The sequence below is a fragment of the Puntigrus tetrazona genome, chromosome 18 (genome assembly GCF_018831695.1).
Source record: "Puntigrus tetrazona isolate hp1 chromosome 18, ASM1883169v1, whole genome shotgun sequence".
Lineage (NCBI taxonomy): Eukaryota > Metazoa > Chordata > Actinopteri > Cypriniformes > Cyprinidae > Puntigrus > Puntigrus tetrazona.
In genome coordinates this window covers 23288836-23307226 of record NC_056716.1, presented here as the reverse complement: position 1 = coordinate 23307226, position 18391 = coordinate 23288836, and the positions used below count along the sequence as shown (strand labels likewise).

The 18391-nt window shown below is 35.6% G+C and overlaps 1 protein-coding gene across 1 annotated transcript; it reads right to left on the bottom strand.

The window, feature by feature from the left end:
- Nucleotides 1-1888: 1888 nt before the first annotated feature.
- plcg2 (phospholipase C, gamma 2) lies at nucleotides 1889-17711 on the bottom strand. The gene is given in 51 exon segments (XM_043264329.1): nucleotides 1889-1975; nucleotides 1977-2009; nucleotides 2121-2187; nucleotides 2189-2227; nucleotides 2298-2349; nucleotides 2352-2388; nucleotides 2390-2445; nucleotides 2758-2782; nucleotides 2785-2844; nucleotides 2846-2906; nucleotides 2999-3083; nucleotides 4600-4740; nucleotides 4824-4850; nucleotides 4853-4888; nucleotides 5013-5104; nucleotides 5913-5929; nucleotides 5931-5977; nucleotides 5980-6024; nucleotides 6345-6414; nucleotides 7194-7247; nucleotides 7249-7375; nucleotides 7948-8014; nucleotides 8017-8034; nucleotides 8037-8065; nucleotides 8195-8275; nucleotides 8277-8347; nucleotides 8349-8396; nucleotides 9574-9687; nucleotides 9689-9721; nucleotides 9723-9793; nucleotides 9889-9944; nucleotides 10052-10085; nucleotides 10088-10145; nucleotides 10230-10262; nucleotides 10264-10333; nucleotides 10335-10397; nucleotides 11318-11435; nucleotides 11572-11654; nucleotides 11762-11861; nucleotides 11864-11879; nucleotides 11958-12059; nucleotides 12208-12268; nucleotides 12379-12422; nucleotides 12804-12887; nucleotides 13097-13181; nucleotides 13272-13319; nucleotides 13442-13457; nucleotides 13460-13534; nucleotides 13835-13987; nucleotides 15714-15916; nucleotides 17314-17711. Coding segments are annotated over 50 exon segments (3273 nt in total). The 5' UTR covers nucleotides 15898-15916; nucleotides 17314-17711.
- Nucleotides 17712-18391: the final 680 nt, after the last annotated feature.

Below are 18391 nucleotides of genomic sequence, written 5' to 3'. Positions count from 1 at the left end.
CACGGAGTAAAGGACAGATTGCTTTTCACTCCATGTTGATCAAAACAGCATTGATCGCTTCATGTGACACAAATCTAGACGTGATTCTGTTTCCAGTTTTGGTGTGCGCAAAGAAATTACCAGCAGAAATTACATGTAGCGGTTGTTGTCCAAAACTATTCTGAGAAAAATCACATCCTGTGGCATACGGCTTACGTATTTCTATGATGAAAAGCAAGCATTTCCAGACGACAAAAAGAGATTTACTAAATCCTCAAACTGTCTACAGGAAAGTTTCTTCTAGTAACAGTGATAGTCATGCCACGGACCTACAACGTATTATTAGAAACGTGCGATCTTCCGACTATATCTATAAAAATGCTCCCGAGCTGAAATAAATAAAATGTTATAAGACAAGCAGTGGTATTTCTCATTGTAATTCCTTTATATTTTCTCCAGTTAAAACAAGGGGGTGGAGAAAAATTATAAACTATTTGTAAGTGGATTTTACTGGAAAGAGAGATGTCGGGTAAGAGATATATCTGATGTGCAATTTCTGAACTTAACAGTTGTCAAAAAATATGCTTTCTAGGATTTTTGGTTTCTGGCTTATAAAATCCTACATTTAATGCCCTTTGTTGTGTCTTTCTTTTTCCTCTACCTTTATGATTTGCTTGTATTTAAATATAATAGTTGCATGGAAGTATAAACCTCAAATGTATTATATAGTAACCATAATTAAGACCTTTGTTTTTAGTCAGATTTATCTATATGCATGTTTTTTTGGCTGCTTTTAATGTTATATATATATATATATATATATATATATATATATATATGGTTGCTGAGGTCTGAGGTTGCTCAATGCAAAATTGTGGTTAAAACAGTTTGACTAGCTGCAGAACTAAATGCTTTATGAAAGTTTACGAAATATAATCAAGAAAGCTACAAAGTTAGATATAAACCAAAATACTTAGTTCAAAAACATGAAGTCAACAGCATGATGTAAATAACAGCTAAAGATGTAATTGTTAAAATCAACAAGGTCAGACAGGCTTCATATCTTGCAACACTGTGCACCTTACTAATCTGCTTTATTATATTTATACATTTAACACTCCAAGTGGTTCTTGAGATTTTCTAATTCCTATACTGGCATTGTTTATGGAAAAGAACGTAAGAATGTGACCTTTAGAATTTTATTATTATTAAAACATTGCACGTTTGTCTTGTTAACAGGCTGGACAACTTTGTACATTGTAATGCTTTCATTAGCGAAAGCTTTGTATAAATACACAAAAAACACAAACCATATGTGTCCACATGTGTATTTATTTGCGTATAGCTGTGTAATGTATAAACAAAGGCAAAATATATAAACAAAAAAAGATAATGACTGTCAGACTGTGCATTATCGCTTGTATATCCAACTAAACCCGATAAAAACCTTCTCTCTCCGTATTAAAAACAAGATAGAACCAAATAAATAATGTCTTGTTTGCTTCCATCTACCTTTTAAGGCAATAAGGAAATGTTTAATTCAGCTGCAAATGAAATGTTAAGTAATCAGATGAAGATGATAGATGAACAGTTTCACAGTTATATATATATAAAAAAATCCTTCATGAGGTTCTCATTCCTCAGGTTAAAGGAGCTACCTTCCACGTAGAATTCACTCATCAGTATTACTTCAAATTAGTTTTGAGTAACTGCTTCATTCCTGTGTGAGAACAAAAGTGAGATTGCTGCAACTTCCTGTCTTGGGGGGTATGTTAGGAACCAGTAGTACAGAGCAGTAGAACTGAGAGGAAGAGACAATTTGCAGTTAGCCAGATTTTCTCAAGGAGTAGAACTTGCTGTTGTTGATTTTTTGCTGCTTATTCATCTTTCTGTGTCGGAGTACATCAACTCAGGCGCCGCGCTGCGCTGCAGGTTGGAGTGAGGTCGAGAGGCAGAACTCGCTGTTTAACTCCCGCCTGTTTCTCTTTTGCAACTGTTCTCGAGGAGGAGTAAAGTTCCCTCCTTCTGCGCTTTCTGGAAGAAACGAGTAGGGGATTTCATTAAGCTTACACTAATTATTCTCAATCAAATAAAATCTGTTCTTAAAATACATCATTGCATCATCGACAAATTGTTTTTACCTCCACCTGCTGCATATCAACGTACACCAGAAGGGACGCTAGCTCTAGGTTTTCACTGAAGCCGTTTCAGAGGGACTGATCTGCACCCTGCAAAGCAGCGACTAGTACTTGTAGTAAAATGTTTAAAAAAATATGGAAGTGAAGTTGACAGATTTTACCTGGAGCGAACACCTTCACGGGGAATGTAGCCTGGCCAGGAAGTTGGGGTTCGAGAACATGTCTTCCTCAAGACCACAAAGCGCAGGAAGGTGAGATCTGGTCTACACATCGCTGAAAGTAAACGGCCTCCAAGACTCTTGCCATATAGGGTTCAGTCCGTTGTCATCTGTTGACGATTTAGTTATTGATTTTTCTTTTATAAAAAGAGAATTTATAAGCTGCGTTCTTAAAAACAGGCAAAACTGACGCCTGGTTTTTAAGAGGCCAACATAGTAATTGTAAATATAAAAAGGTGCGTTATTTCATTTCAGTTATTGTTACTTCATTTTTAGTTACAATTAGTGCACCTATAATTCAAAAAATGTATACAACTACATATTCAAAAGAGAAACTTATATATATTATAAAACAACCAAAATTAAAATGAAAATTAGCATTTCAGTTATACAAAAATCAATAAATAAATACTGCATCTTACGGCAAACGGTAGTCTTGAATTTGTTGGTTCCTCTGTTTGGCCACACAGTTCGACCTCCTTCCACAAAGGACTGGCAATGTTTTCATTCTGGTTTGGGAAGATGTCTTGCTCCTATCACCTGAGTATCAACAAAAAACATCAATCTTTTCAAATAATAAAAAACACTCATCCTAAATGGATGCTCTGTTTGAATGAAGCTCAGTGTTTTACCTCCTAATGGTGATAGTAAATTTGATATTCTTCTCTCCGATGAGGGTCGTATGAATCGCTGCGCATCAGCTCAGGCTGCAGTACATATCCTGTGCTCCATTCAGACTGAAGAGGCGCTGTTCAGCTGCATATTTATCTGAGAAGAACGCACACGTTATTAGACATACAAAATAAATGCTATGCTATTTACTGATATTTTTTTTCTTTTTGCAGGCTTATATTCAGATTGAGCCCATGTTATTTCGTATATTACATATTTCCTCTTCGTGTTTAAATTATGCTATTTTCTTTTATTATTCTTTTGTAATTATTTACGTGCTTCAACCCGCTTATATCATCCTACCCTTTATACAAACAATATATAAATATGTAATTAGATAAATGTATTGTGTTTGGCACAGAGGTTGCCAAAAAGCATTAGAAAGAAGTAGCAGATTATTTTGATTAAATTAATTATATGTTATAAGTTGTGTTTATTATGGCTCATGTCATATACTTCCAGTGCAGTCCTAACTTAGCTACCAAGCACTGAGATAAGTGGAAAATGTTAATGGATAGATTTGTTCATGAACTAGAGATACGACCATCACCAAGGTTTAGTTGAGTGCCACTACGTGGCATCCGTGACATCCACAGAGGATACGATCATAGTTGGAGGAATCCGCACTGGCCCTTAGGTAGACACGTACCTGCGCTCTTATGGTTATACAACGCCAACGTACGGTTTCCTGGTGGGTATATCTATTTTCACATATATAAACCTCTTTGTATAATTATCTGATTGGGAAAACAACAATGTTGTTAATTTACAGTTTGCTTCTTTATTTTGAATATTTTCTGTTTTTAACAGAAGTCTTTTATGTTCAAGCCAAAATATTGTGAAATATTAATATTAGTATTACTTTTTGTTTACATAACATGTGTATAATGTGTATATTATATATATATATATATATATATATATATATATATATATACACACATATATATAAAAATAAATCTGTAAATACAATTAAAATATATATTATGTCTTATATATATATTAAATATACACTGTATTATACACATATACATTATGTGAACAAAAACATTTGTTTTGGATGATTAATCATTTGATGCCACTAATTATTACAATTACTTATTACATTTATTTTAATGTATCTTAAATATAAATGAATAATAATTGTCATATATTTCAAAATGTAATATATTCATATGATGGCAAAGGTGATTATATTTAATAAGTTATACCAAAGCGGTCCTTGTCTTTACAAGTAGGCTTGGCAGTAAGACCCACCAGTTCAGACATCTCACTGGGCTACCTCATCTCTGCTCTCAACCTCCTTTTGCTTTATTTTCAAATAGAATGTATCGTGAGCCATTTATAAACAGAAGCCCAATATTATACTCAAAACACTTGACTGCACACTTAAAATGGCAATGGTTAAATGTGCTTCTAGGGCTCTGCCTACTTAAAAACACCCCCTCAATCCGCCTGGGTTTAAATTCAAACAACTTCAACTATATTTACAGGATGAGTGACTCAAAACCTTGTGAGAATTTCCTCGTGTGACAACTAGCCCTAGCTGTTCTATTTAGGACAAGTAAACAGCGCAGAGACAGACCTCAAACACTGGTTTTCTCTGTGTAATGTCCTGTGCCACCGATACCACTCGCACAGCTCGTGGTCTCCGTACAACCAAACGCATGTCTTTATTCTCTTATCCTGCAAGGTCACCACCACAGTCCTGGGCAGTGTTTGGCTGAACGTAACTAGAAGTGAAAAAAAGCGCAAAATACCTTCAAACATGTAATGTACAGGTGCTCAGGTGACCTAAAAAGATAAATAATCTTACCGGCTATACACTTCGAGATGTCCACTATCCCTTGCATAAGTCACCTAATGGGTTTCCACATCGCTCTGAAAGAGAACAGCTAATCTTAAAAACATCTCTACGATGCATAAAATGGGCAAGCAAAAAGAATGACTTTGTTAGACTAAATTACATATACATGTCAAATATGCAAATTTGAAGTATTCTTACCTGGTAACCTGCCTCTAGATGCATTGGCAACTTCTTCTACATAATTTGAAGGGAAATGGTGCTGCAGTTTTCCAACGTAGTCTCCTTTCCACCTGTTGAGATTGAGAATATTTAACATTGGTTAATGTTAAATTTGTCAAATGTGTTTTTTTTTTTAAATACCTGAAAGTGCCATAAAGAGTGAATGAAATGACCAATACTACAATGTGTTGGAAAACAGCACGCAACTATGTACTCACAAAGCTACATTAACAGACATGGACAATTCAAGTACCGGAATATAGCATATTGACAGTATTGTTATATGGGATAAGAGTTATATTGTCATGTTATACTTTGGTAAACTTACATTCTTTGATATGCATTTCCATTCAAAACTGGGGTCATAAGACTTTTTACTACTTTTATTCAGTAACAACACTAAACTGATTTGTAAAGACATCTATTTCAAATAAACACTGTTCTTTGTAACATTATATTCACTAAAAGATATTTGAAAAATGCATTAAGCAAGATAAATAAATGTTTCTTGAGCTGTCACCGCCACTGCTGAAAATTCAGCTTTGCATCACAGGAATAATCAAATTGAAGATACATTCATATAGAAAGTATTTATTTTAAATGGTAATAATATCTCACAATATTGTTTTTATTGTATTTTTAACATTTTATTTAAAAAAATGCTCTAAAAAATACTAAAACTTACTGACCCTCATCTCCTGGAATGGTTGTGTACCTTCAATGCTACTACATGTAAATACTGAGGTAAACGTATATAGTAATCCTCAAGTACCATGGTTATTTACCAAATTAGCATGGTGTAACTATCTGATACTCACCACCACGCTTTAAAACAGTGTATTTATTGCTTTTTATCTACAAGACGGTAAATGATCTCACCATCCGCTTGGCGCCCTTTGTCACGTTATGGATCAGCCGCCTCTTATGAAAGGTGAGTTCATCCGCCGCATGGCTCTGTAGTCATAAAGGGCCTCACGGGTGCTAAGTGGGGCTGCAACATCAAAATGCTACAAATCTGCAACAGTGCTGAGGCAAATCCACACAACTCATCAACAGTCTACTAAAATACGTTTTCTTTAAAGGGACTTTATGCATTACGTTTGAGCTTACAGACACGAAGTACATATGCCATACAAGCTAAACATGACATCGCTTTTTTAGCCAGGCTGCATTTCCTCTTCGAGTCGATCAGCTTCTCATGTGGGAGAGAAAGTGATAGCCGGCAACACCACTCTCCCTCTCAGCCCACAGGAGATGACCTCTTGGTGCATGCTAACTCGGGGAGCTATGTTTGCTCTTCAAAGTGCTTACCAGAGACTTGCTCTATCTCGTTGGCCTCCACGTACTGTTTAGAATCATAAAGTGAGGCAGATATGGTTATCTGAAAAGCAAAGGCATAAAACACTTTTTTACAAAACAGTTTCACAAAAATATTAACGCACCAAATCAGGATATCAAAATCATTTCTGAGGGATCATGTGACAATGAAGAATGGAGTAAGCTTTTCCATCACAGAAATAAGTAATATTAAAGAAGTATATATTAAAATAGAAAACAAGTTACTTTAAAATGTATAAATATTTCATAATATTGCAATTTTTTAGTTTTTTCCTCATATGTCACGGTGAGTCACTTTTCAAAATTAGGGGTGTAAAGTGAATTTAAAAACTCAAAAATATATGAATCTGTAGTTTAATCGCACAATCATTTTTTAATGCAGTGCTAAGGTCTTCATTCAAGGTGGATGCATAAACATGTAATACTAGCCATAGGAAGTGAAATATTGTAATTACAAAAGACATTTTTAATATTATAAGTAATACTAAACATTTATATCATGCAATGGCACTTTTAGTGCATATTATACTTTTTGCTAAATCAGAACTTTTGGCCTGAACTTTGATTGGAAAAAGGAGAAGAGACCAACAGAGTTACTTAGAGATGAAAGCATGCAAGTGTAGCATGTGCGCTGTGGCCTTAGCAAAGGAAGAGGTGCACTTGCCCTTGTTGCACTTTTTAAGAGTCAAACTGTTTTACACTCATTGCACAGTGTTTAGTACAGCCCGCAACTGTCAGTACGCTTTAAGTGAATCCTAGAAAATATAGAATCTTGTCTGCTCTGCACCAAAATAGATTTATTATGTTGCTTTTATTATTTACCGAACTGAAGCGCTCCACCAGTTCTGGTGTGACCGGTAGCGTAGTTTGATCTTTTTCGGTACAGCGGTTTCTTTCGGAAATAGTCCACCAATTCCAGCAAGCTCTCAAATTCGCTGGAGGTGCCCAGCACGTACATAGATCCATCTTTGTGTATCCGGCAGTGTTTCACCATCCCCTCACCTCTGTTTCGGAAAAAATTAATAAATGCAATAATTATTACATGAAATTACAAAAGCAGTAAACGGATAAACTGTGACCTCTCACCTTTCTCCTCAGTTTCAGCAATATAAAACAAACACATCTCTCTTTATGCAGATAATATATGGTTCATGAACCATACCTTGATTCACATCAGACCAATTCTATAGGATTTTTTTTTGTCTGTTTTATTATCTACCAGATGAAACTATATTTAAATCACTAATATTAATACTATTAGAAATAATACATCTGCCCTTAGCAAACCACATAATTAAAATATGACGTGAGATGAAAATCTACTATGTTTGTTACCTTTTTACATTTAGTCATTTAGCAGACACATTTATCATTTATCTTGACTTACAAATGAGGACAATAGAAGCAACCAAAGCAAAACAAACAAAAAAAAAAACGAGCAAAGATATGTCAAGATGTGATAATGATATAGCTTTTCTACTTCAAAATGTCACAATTAATCAAAAGTGTTACTTTTAGCCTTTTACTCCAGATTTTTGTCAGTGTAATGAGAAGAAGAAAAACTAAAGAGTAGCACCTGAAGGTGATGGCATATGAGTCTGAATCTTCTCTTTGTCTAATGAGGAAGGCTCCATCTCGAGGATCCTCATGAGATAGTCTTCCGCTCACCCCGACTCAAGTTACTGTAAAACCACCTAAAGACCAGAAACCACCGTTTCACATCTACCGTGCAGTTACTCGTGGCGGTTAAAAGCAGCTGTCCACGTGGTCTTCTTCTACAGCCCGGCTGGCTGGGATGTGGTTTCAGCATGTCAAGTATCGACTTACCCTTCTGCAGGTGCTGGTCTGGTCGAGGCACAAGGTCAGTAAGGCGCAGGTTGAAATCCTGACAGCGAAGAGGGTTTTCTGTAATACTGGATAAGCGTGTACACACTGGAGAAGTGCAGGTTGTCTGTGAGGAAATAAACAGTGTGGCTCTCCTTCTAAACAGGAACGGATTCGACAATGTTGAACTCCGCCGCCGCGCTTCTGTGAGGGCCACACAGTCAATTTATTTAGCAAAATGTGCATTCCTGTGCATTTGTAATGAAAGGTTGAAACGTTATTGATTGGCTATCAGTCATACACATCGCTTATTTTAAGCAGCTCTTTCTGAAACCTATAAAAAAATAATATGCTTTATTTTAATTAAATGATTTCTATGAAATGGTATTTCTTTCAGAAGTATACTCTAGTCATGTAATGTGTATTATTTATGACTTGATTATTTACAAAACTAAAAAAATAAAAATTTACTCAAGAGGATAGACATAAAGAGTCGAGGTTAGCCATTTCTGTCAAGGAGGAACTGAGAATCACTTGCTGGAAGATGATGTCAGTATACAAAAAAAAAAACTTTACACAACCAGGAAATTATCAAAATAAATATTGTAGAAATTTGTGTAAACATATTTTTAAAAAGTTAATTGTCAAGTTTTTTCATCTACCTTTGAAATTCTGATATGATAAGAATGATCAAATTTAAATTTAAAACTCAATTTTCAAGTTTAAAATGTAATAATGTTTATAATATTTTGTTACCAACCCAATATTATGTCAATTTCTGTGTAATGCTGTCATTACATTATTACTGCACAGATAGGCCAAATTTAAGGTAAATGAAATATAGTGGACATAACTTAAATATATGCATAGCTATATCCAACTTTTATTCATCTTTGAAATGTTTACATTATAATGAATATATATATATATATATATATAATTTATTATATCATTTAATGTATGTCTAAAACATCATGCATCCACTTGTGCACACTATTTTATCATTTCCTTGTGTGGCATATCAAGTGTTTAATGTTTTTGTTTCCCCAACCAAAAATAATGTCACTTCCTGTGTGGGTATGAAAAATGTCATCACTGAGAAAAATATTTTGTTGCAGGGACATTTTACCGCTTCAAACTTAAAGTAAAATTATTAAAAACTACACTTACGCATCACTACATGTTACTAATTAACATTACTAACTACATTTAATAAGAAATTTCACTAGATTTCATTGTTAACAGATCATCACAAGACATGAAACGAATGACCTACATAAATGACCTATACCATTTAAAAAGAATGGTAAAGATGAAAATTAAAATTAAACATGATATGAAAAACCATTCTCCTCTCTCTCTCTCTAAAGAGTAGAGCAGGCCTACATTACCAGAACGAGAGGGTGCAGTCGTTGACGAAGGTGTCGCTCTCTCGCACCAGAAATGTCCGTCCAACTCCACCCGAATCTGCACAATGTTCCTGCAGCAGCCTCCTCGGCTGTCTGTCTGCCCTCCGACATCCGCCCCGTGAAACCAGGACTCTAACTGGTGAAGCTCTGTACCGCCTGAGTTGACTGAGGAGAGGTGGATTTCACAGTGAATGCCTTTTAATGTATGAGATTTTTCAAGTGAATCTCAGTGTAAAATGAAGCCTCAGTACTTTACCTTTCCAGCGTCATCCTCTAGCAGTTCATTTTCTCAGCATAATACAATGTCTTATTCTCGATCACGCAGTAGTGCTTGTACCATCTCTGTACACGGACACAGTCATACAGGATTTGCAATCATAATCAAGAATACTGGAATAAGTTCAAACAATCACACAAGACTGTGATGGCATTCACTGAAGTTCGCACCTCATCAATTGATCCCAGATGAAGAGCTCTCCTGCTTATCTCCTTTCCGTACGCCCTTTTTGCTAAAGATCTCATCAATGTTCAGTTTCTTGTGCTGTATGAAAAGAGAGATTGAACGGCTTTGGGGTTGCGCTAGAAATCAATGAAATTGCGAGATGTTCCATTGAAGCTTCTCTACCTTGATGATGATCTTGCCTTTCAGTTGGGTTGGTGGACGGCAGTTGTTCAGCATCTGGTTCCAGCGGCTCGGTTAGGATCTTGTCTTGGAAAACATCTTTAACACCTGAGCCATCATTTTTGTTGCTTGACGTCACAGTGTTCTTCAATGGACAGCACCACGGGATAACTGGCAAAAGTGACATATTCATAAACCTTTCGAACATATATATAATGTGGAAATGTGTTTATTTGTTTTTATTTCAAAGATGACTTTGGTAACAAAAAGAGGAGACGAAAAGTGAAGAAAAAACATGCTGAGGTCACATTTGATGTCAAAATCAAAAAAAAATTGAGAAATAATATATTTTGTTTTAAAAACAATGAAAGCTATATATAGAACCATTTAGATTTTGTGCATTGTAACAAAATTCTCATTATAAACAGACACATTTTAACCCTAATTCTTACTTTTGTAATGCAATTACAAATATTCTTAATGGTATTTTCATTTCTTAAAGCTATAAAACATTAAATTAGCATTACTTAAAAATAGTACAAATGTATACCCCATACTGTAAAACACTTGACATTTAAAATACTATATCATGGTTTATTATTATTCATGAGGCAAATTAAGGTAATCATGCAAAATGATAATACAAATAATGCCATAATGCTAAAATATATGGTAACACTTTACAATAAGGTTTATTAGTTAACATAAACTAAGAATGAACAATTCTACCGCATTTATTATTATTGTTGTTTAATGTTAATTTCAGCATTTGAGAATGCATTATTAAAATCAAAAGTTGTGTTTGTTAACATGTTATGGTGCTGTTGACTAACAATTTCTATTAACAAAGATAAATACTGTAATACATATATTCTTCATTGCTTGTTCATGTTGGTTAATGGATTAACTAATGTTAACAAATGAAACCCCACTGTAAAGTGTTACCAAATATATATGTATTTTAGTGGTTCTGAAAAAAGGTTTAGTTTTCTTTACATTTTGGGATGGATGGGACCCTGGTATGCTCTTGTCTAATTTAAGAAAACCTCAAAAATAAATGTGCGTGTGTGTGTGTGTTGGTGATGACTAACTCAGATGTTGCAAAAGCATGATCATTGATGGCCTTCACCACATCCTTAAACTTTATCTTGGAGGTTCTGGTCCAGCCGTGGTATATAATAGGTTCTTCTGGACCATTCCAGCAGTCCACTGCATTGGAAAAAACAAACATTTAGGTCATCAGAATGACTCCAATTTCAGAACAATTTCATCAATGCATAAAATAAATCCAAAAAGGGATATTAAAGAGTATTTATTAAGAAATGAAGGTATGGTGCACTGACACTCAACACAGCGCAGCCCAGCCTCAGGCAGCGCACGTAAGCTTCTGTTGAGGACTCACTGCGCAGTTGATCTCCAGTCAAATATCTGAGGAAAAAGCAAGCAAAACACATGAAGTAACACAGGAAGTTGATCATGAAGAGGAGGAGCTGCTGTGTGTGTGTGTCATGAGCACGAAGAACTGCAGCACTGACGTGTTGTGAGAAGAGTTGATCCAGTAGTGAGAAAGAGGATTGTTCATGTCCAGTGGGCAAATCTCTGAGAACTTGTCATCCCAGATTGAGTTCTCTTTGAGAAGAGAAAACTGAGGAACTAGAAAGACAAAAAGAAAGCTCAACAAACATGTCACATAAAGTATAAATAAAGTAAACACATCTCTATGACACATACCTCTTCAACGGTAAAGGCTGGATCGTTGGTCTTCCTCATTGTGTCGTCGATGAAGGTGGTCATCAGCTCTCGGACTTGATTTGCATTGTTGGCCCAAGACTCCTACAAAATAAATTCACAGTATTTGAATGAAATGGATATATTTGGCTGGTATAGATGGTATATATACATATATATATATACACACATATATATATATATATAAATATACATATATATGATTTGTGAATGGATGGGCAGAACGGCTTACTCTCTGATGAAATAAAAGGAATCTTTGAAAATCGCAGAGTTGAATAGGCTGATCGTTGTTGCTGCAGAGAAAAAAACATCCAAAACACTCAATAAAAATGAGGACATAATGACCTCATGACACATCTGAAGAACTGCTTCTGATCAAAACAGTGTTTCAACAGTTTCTTACCCCATAATGAAAGCACAGGACTCCTTTTTAAACTCCTCTAGAATCTAACAAAAATAACAAACATACTTTTATAGATGATACTAGAAAAAGTAAGGGCTTTTACATTTTGTTCTTTCTAGAACTTTCTATTAATCAAAGACCACTGAAAATATGCATTACATTAAAAATGGCAACCACAAAAATATTAAACGACACAACTTACGAAAAATGGCTAATAACCAAAATTGTTCATTGAGCTTTAAATCAGCATTAGAATGATTTTAGCCATCACAGGAGATGACTATATTTAAAAAAAAATAAATAATCAAATAGAATATTTTCAATTGCAATAATATTTCATAATATGTTACACTGTATTTTTTACTTTTACTTTTTAAAATTGCACCGATCCCAAACCTTTCAGCACAACTAATCTGCATACTTACTATCTTTTGGTTTTCAAACATCAAATGATTGTAGAATTTGTGAAATTGCTCAAAATCCAGTACTTCTTTCTTTGCTCCCACCACCTTAAACGATAAAGTTGACACTTTCAGAGCAAAGCCACAAACTATATATGTATTAAAACAAGAAAAAAAATGTAAAAAAACCTTATGGATACACAGATGATCATGTGAAAAGGAGAGGAAATGTTCCCACTCAGCTGCCATAAAGTTTTCCATATGATGCAAAGCATACACTTCCACAAGATAATGTGTGTACAATGTATCATTCATACCGCAACTCTGTCCTTCAAAAAACGTCCACCTGGTACTTTAAAGTTCATTTGTGGCAACAGACACTTCAGCTCTTTCAGGGTGATGCTGTGAGAGACAGAAAAGGAGCAGTAATGAGATGAGACAGAAAGTAACATGAGACTGATTGAGAAGAAGGTAAAAGAAAAAGAAGAGAACCTGTTTTTCTTTGTTTGATCAACAGAGTACATCTGCTTCCTCAGCCAACTACAGTAAAGGGAAAAACACAGAATGAAACCAACACCTGATTTGCGTTATTATTTATGGATACACAAGATACGCCGCCTGTATCTGTGTGTATCTGGGTGTTTGGGCGCATTTGAGTGTACCTCTCTATAATGTCCGTGTGTAAGCCGCCAGTGTCTCCTGTCTGAGTAACTCCAGTCCCGTCAGCCATTTTTCTGCATCCTCCGCTGAATCAGCTACAGAACAACAAATGCTTTCAAAATAACTCTCAATAATGCTTAACCAGCCAAAGAATAAACAATACATCAACACAGGAAAGCAAAATGTGGCTTAATATAAAAACAATCTAAATAAAAACAAAAATAAGAGGAAGAGGGATAAATAGAGGCTCAGCCGTGCCTATGCAATTTTATACATATTGTTAATTCTGTACATTATATATAGTATATTACTTATAGACATATGGCGAATGGAATTAAAGTCATTAAATTACATTATTTTATTTACATGTTAAATGCATTAGAAGACACACATACCGCTCAGACTGAGAGTGTTGAGAACGAACTGAGAGCCATAGAATATAGTGAAGCATGAGTTGGGGTCTATAGTTTTATCCTTGCTGTCCTTCAATCGATCAAAGTCTTTGGAGTTTTTTCCTGCACGTACTTCCCGGATCTCAAAAAGGTCCACTGCAAAAATGAGAGCGCAACATGCGACATAAACATACGCTCAGAGAGTAACTCGACACAAACGGACAGCATTCATCAGGCCAGATTAGTGTTGCTATTGTTAACCAAAATTATTAAAAATCCTTTTTTTTTTTTTGCTTTAAAATAAAATAAAACACAACAAAATAGGAAAAGTAAAGTAAAATAATACAATTTTTGAGCTTTAACAAAATAATTACGTAATAATTGTAACAAAAGACATACTAAATTACTGTGAAACTATTAATCGCAAAATAAATGTTTTTGTTTACATTAAATATATGTTTGTGTAAAGTTGTGTGTGTATATATATATATATATATATATATATATATATATATATATATATATATATATATATATATATGTGTGTGTGTGTGTGTGTGTGTGTGTGTGTGTGTGTGTGTGTATATATATATATATATATATATATATATATATATATATATATATATATATATATATATTCACTTGTATCTACATGAGTATTTTATATTGTGAATTACTATGAGCATCACCCCGCCCTTCACCGGAGTGGGTGGGTTTGTGTGAGAGGAGGGGCGCGGGATTGAACAGGTCTGGCGGCCTGTGATGAGGCACACCTGAAGTAAATCGAGCCTCATTACTGCCTTTTTAAAATGCCGATCACGCCTCTCCTCGAAAGACCGGTCTCTTCCTCGTGGGTTCAGGAATCCCCACGCCGACAGAGATGCGAGCCACCGGACCTATGGTCCGGACGACGGCCGCGCCCATTCGCGTCTGACGGTCCGAGGTGCTGGGCTGTTTATCCCCTCGAGGGCCGTTTGGGCCAAGCGAGGAGAAGACGCGGGAAGAAGCCACTCGAACAGAGAGTGGAGCGCGTGGCGCTGCCTGACTCGCCCCTTACCCTCGACCCTTCCCGCTTAACGCTGCCCAACCTTCTCTACCATATGCATTTTTTTTATTTTACACATATAAATGTAACATGTCTTTCTGAAATATATACATGCATGTGTGTGCATTTATATTTCCTTAAAAATACACAGTACAAACACATATCCCATGTAAATAAAAAAAAAAAAGTTTTATTTCTAATGTAATCGCGATAAATCGTTTGACAGCACCAATGAAGAATAAATTAAAGCTACATAGAAATATTAAAACCTAAATTATTATAATTACTAATTATAACTAAACTTAAAATGAAAAAATAAAACTTTATTTTATAACATTTATATAATATTTTAAATACTAGTAATAATACAACAATAGCACTGCTCCAATTCTAATAAAGAAAAAGAAAATTCTTCTGGGGAAGTGCTTTGAATACATAAGTTGATGTCGCTATATGGTTATCTGAAACACCACGGCAAGGTGCATGACGTGAAAATTTGTCGAGACAGAGTGTTAAAATTATAAGAATAACTTTGCAAATGCCACTTTAGAGGGTGAGAAAGATGTGAGGAGTGTGATGGCACTGCACATTCCCGTAATTACAGGCAACCACCAAACAGCCACAACCAAAAAAAGTGCAACGCAAAACTACTTCACGTGTCCACATATTTGTAACATCCAAAATACTTCAAAACAACAAAGCACGAGTCAACTTTAATCATAAAGCCTTTGTAGCTTAAATGCTGAGACGGGACACTGTAAACACAAAGGTCGTCATACAGACAAAAGCAAATTTAAGTATAAATGAGAAACAAGTTTGAGGGAAGACACTCACACACTCCTTCTGTCTTGTTGGCGGTGCGCGACCAGGCCACCTGTCGCGTCTCCATGATGACCTGCACGGTAAGCCTCTCCATCCTCTGTCTGAACACGGTCATCACTATCCCCATCTCGAGGTCGCGCTTAATGAGATTCTTCTTGTACTCGGTCAGGTCTCCCTGCTGTACACGGCCCGCCATCGCTGCCTTCGGTCGCACACTGGCAAATACAAAAGGAAGTTACTTATGGCAGTCTGTGTGACAGCAGGTTGCCTAATGACACTTCTGTTGTTACTTATAGCAAGTTCGCTTTATTTACGGCTAAATGAAACAGAGTCTGTACTTTGAATGTCTAAACACGGTGGACTATCTCATATTCAAATGCTCGAGATAATGCATGGATCAAATCGAACATTAAAGAATTCTGGCATTATTTACTCACAGTCACACCATTTCACAACTTTTATGACTTTCTTTCTTCTCTGCAAAACAACAGGAGATGTTTTGAAAATGGCTGTGTTTTTATTGCCCCCATTTTATGTACCCCAGTGTTTTTCATTATAAGGACAAAAGTGGTTGAAACATTCTTCAAAAAAACAAAAAAAGTTTGACGGGTGAAAGAAAGTCATACAAGTTTGTATTGAAACGAAAAGCTTAGTAATTAATGATTTTTAGGTAAACCTTTGCATTGATTATTGCACGCATTATACAGTATTAAACAGAATTCGCTAGAATATTTTGGGGTTTAAATAAGACCAATTTATGAAGACAGCAGCATTACTAATGTAATTTCCCAATCATACATGTAGCCTGCCAACTCTGATAATAGAAATAATCACCACCTAAATAAGAATATGACAAGCAGTTATCTGTGACTAAACAGTGCACCTTTAGAATCCAAACTGGTGAACCATGGCAAGCAAAATAGATATTTGGTGTCTGCTTCCCCATAGAAGCCTATATTTGCATTGCAAATGAGTAGCTGGGTACAGTGGAAGCGTCCTCTATAAGCAAGCAAAGTATTAACCCAGTAAACTCAACGTGCTTTCCATTCAGAAACCTTTGCACATCACCCACACCCTTCAGCCTTCCATTTTGCGCTTTCTGCGTAAAAGAGACAAAGAAACCACTCTCTTTCCTGACATTTGAACAAGCCCCAAGGCAACACTTTAAATAACAAACCTAAAACCAAAGCAGATCGACGCGAATAAACGCGAGATAAGAATTAACGATGGTCTGTTGCTCGACGGGGGTAAGAAAAAGATCCTGTCACGTCAGAGTTTGTCTTAACTGTAAGTACAATACGTAATTGTTATCATTAACAACAAAGAGGCTGTGGAGGCAGACCTGCTCTTACAGAATTCACTTTTTAGCAGACCACTGAAACTGTATACAACAATTTCGCCCCTTATTTATTGTGCATCTTTTTGCAAATGAAACGGTTTTCCCATTAAGTATCACCTTCGCCTATCACGTACTATTTAGTACTGAAACTCCTTAAACTTGCCCAGATTTTATAATTTAACAACTGTAAGCCTCGAAATCAAAGGTTCACACGCACAAAAAGCTACTGTAACACCCTGTAATGTAAGCACCCAATTAAATAAAAACACTTACCCAAGTTTAGAGAAGAAAATCAATGACCACGTCGAAAAACACCTGCTGTAACCAAACTAATTCTCATATTTAAACGTGGAAAAACAACCCAATGCAGTACTTTTTTTAAAAAAAATTATTAAATAAAATAAAATCTATGATCAGTCTAGTCACAATGTGGTCAGTTCCTCTATTCGCTAAACACAAGGAAGTGAAGAGAACGTTAAGAGAATTAAAAAAAAAAAATCCGGAAGCAAAATTATCTATGCAAAATCCCCAGGGATGAGAGAGCGATGCGCGCACTACCCTGTCAGACTTTTGCGCCCTGCTGCAAACGTGAATTATACCAAAACCGCGACATCTTAATGCGGGAAACGCGTTTATTTCAGTGAGGAGACTTCAGGTTGATCCATGTCGCATGTTGCCTCCGACGTCATCATGACATCACGTCTTTTTCTCTCTCGCTCGGTGTTTTGTTTTCTGTACCATAATGACTTTGTCAAACTAAATGTATGGCTCTTAATGTAAACCGAATGGCCTAAGACGGGTTTTAACTTTAAAGATATAGTCATGCGTTCTAAATAAAGCGATATGAAAATGAAAGCACCTGTATTTGGCAGCTGGGCGCTGGCTAGCAGAGGAAATTTGGCCTTCCGAAATTACTTCAGCGATTTAGTACCCAAACGCTTGCTATTTCTTTAAACATGCGAATAGCAACAAGCTTCCGCATACCATGAAGTAAGCTTCGCTTTCACGTCCTGTGTTTTTCTTAGCCAGTGAATTCCACTGTTCATTTGCATTCAGAATGCATGAAAAGTTCACAGAAGTTCACAAAACTCACGAAAAAACAAACATATATCACCATGGTAAGTTACTGTGTATGTATAGCACTTTTTTCCCCACTAAAACTGTTTTAGGATTGGTTGTGTTTAAATTATATGAATAATATATCAAAACAGCATAAGCAGCAAACAATAAACAGTTATTTGCATATTTTATTGATACTGTGATGCATGATGGGAACTCAAGATGACCTACACAGCATCTAAAGTTACAGATTAGAGTTTATTACACAGGATCCAACCACTCAACAAAAACA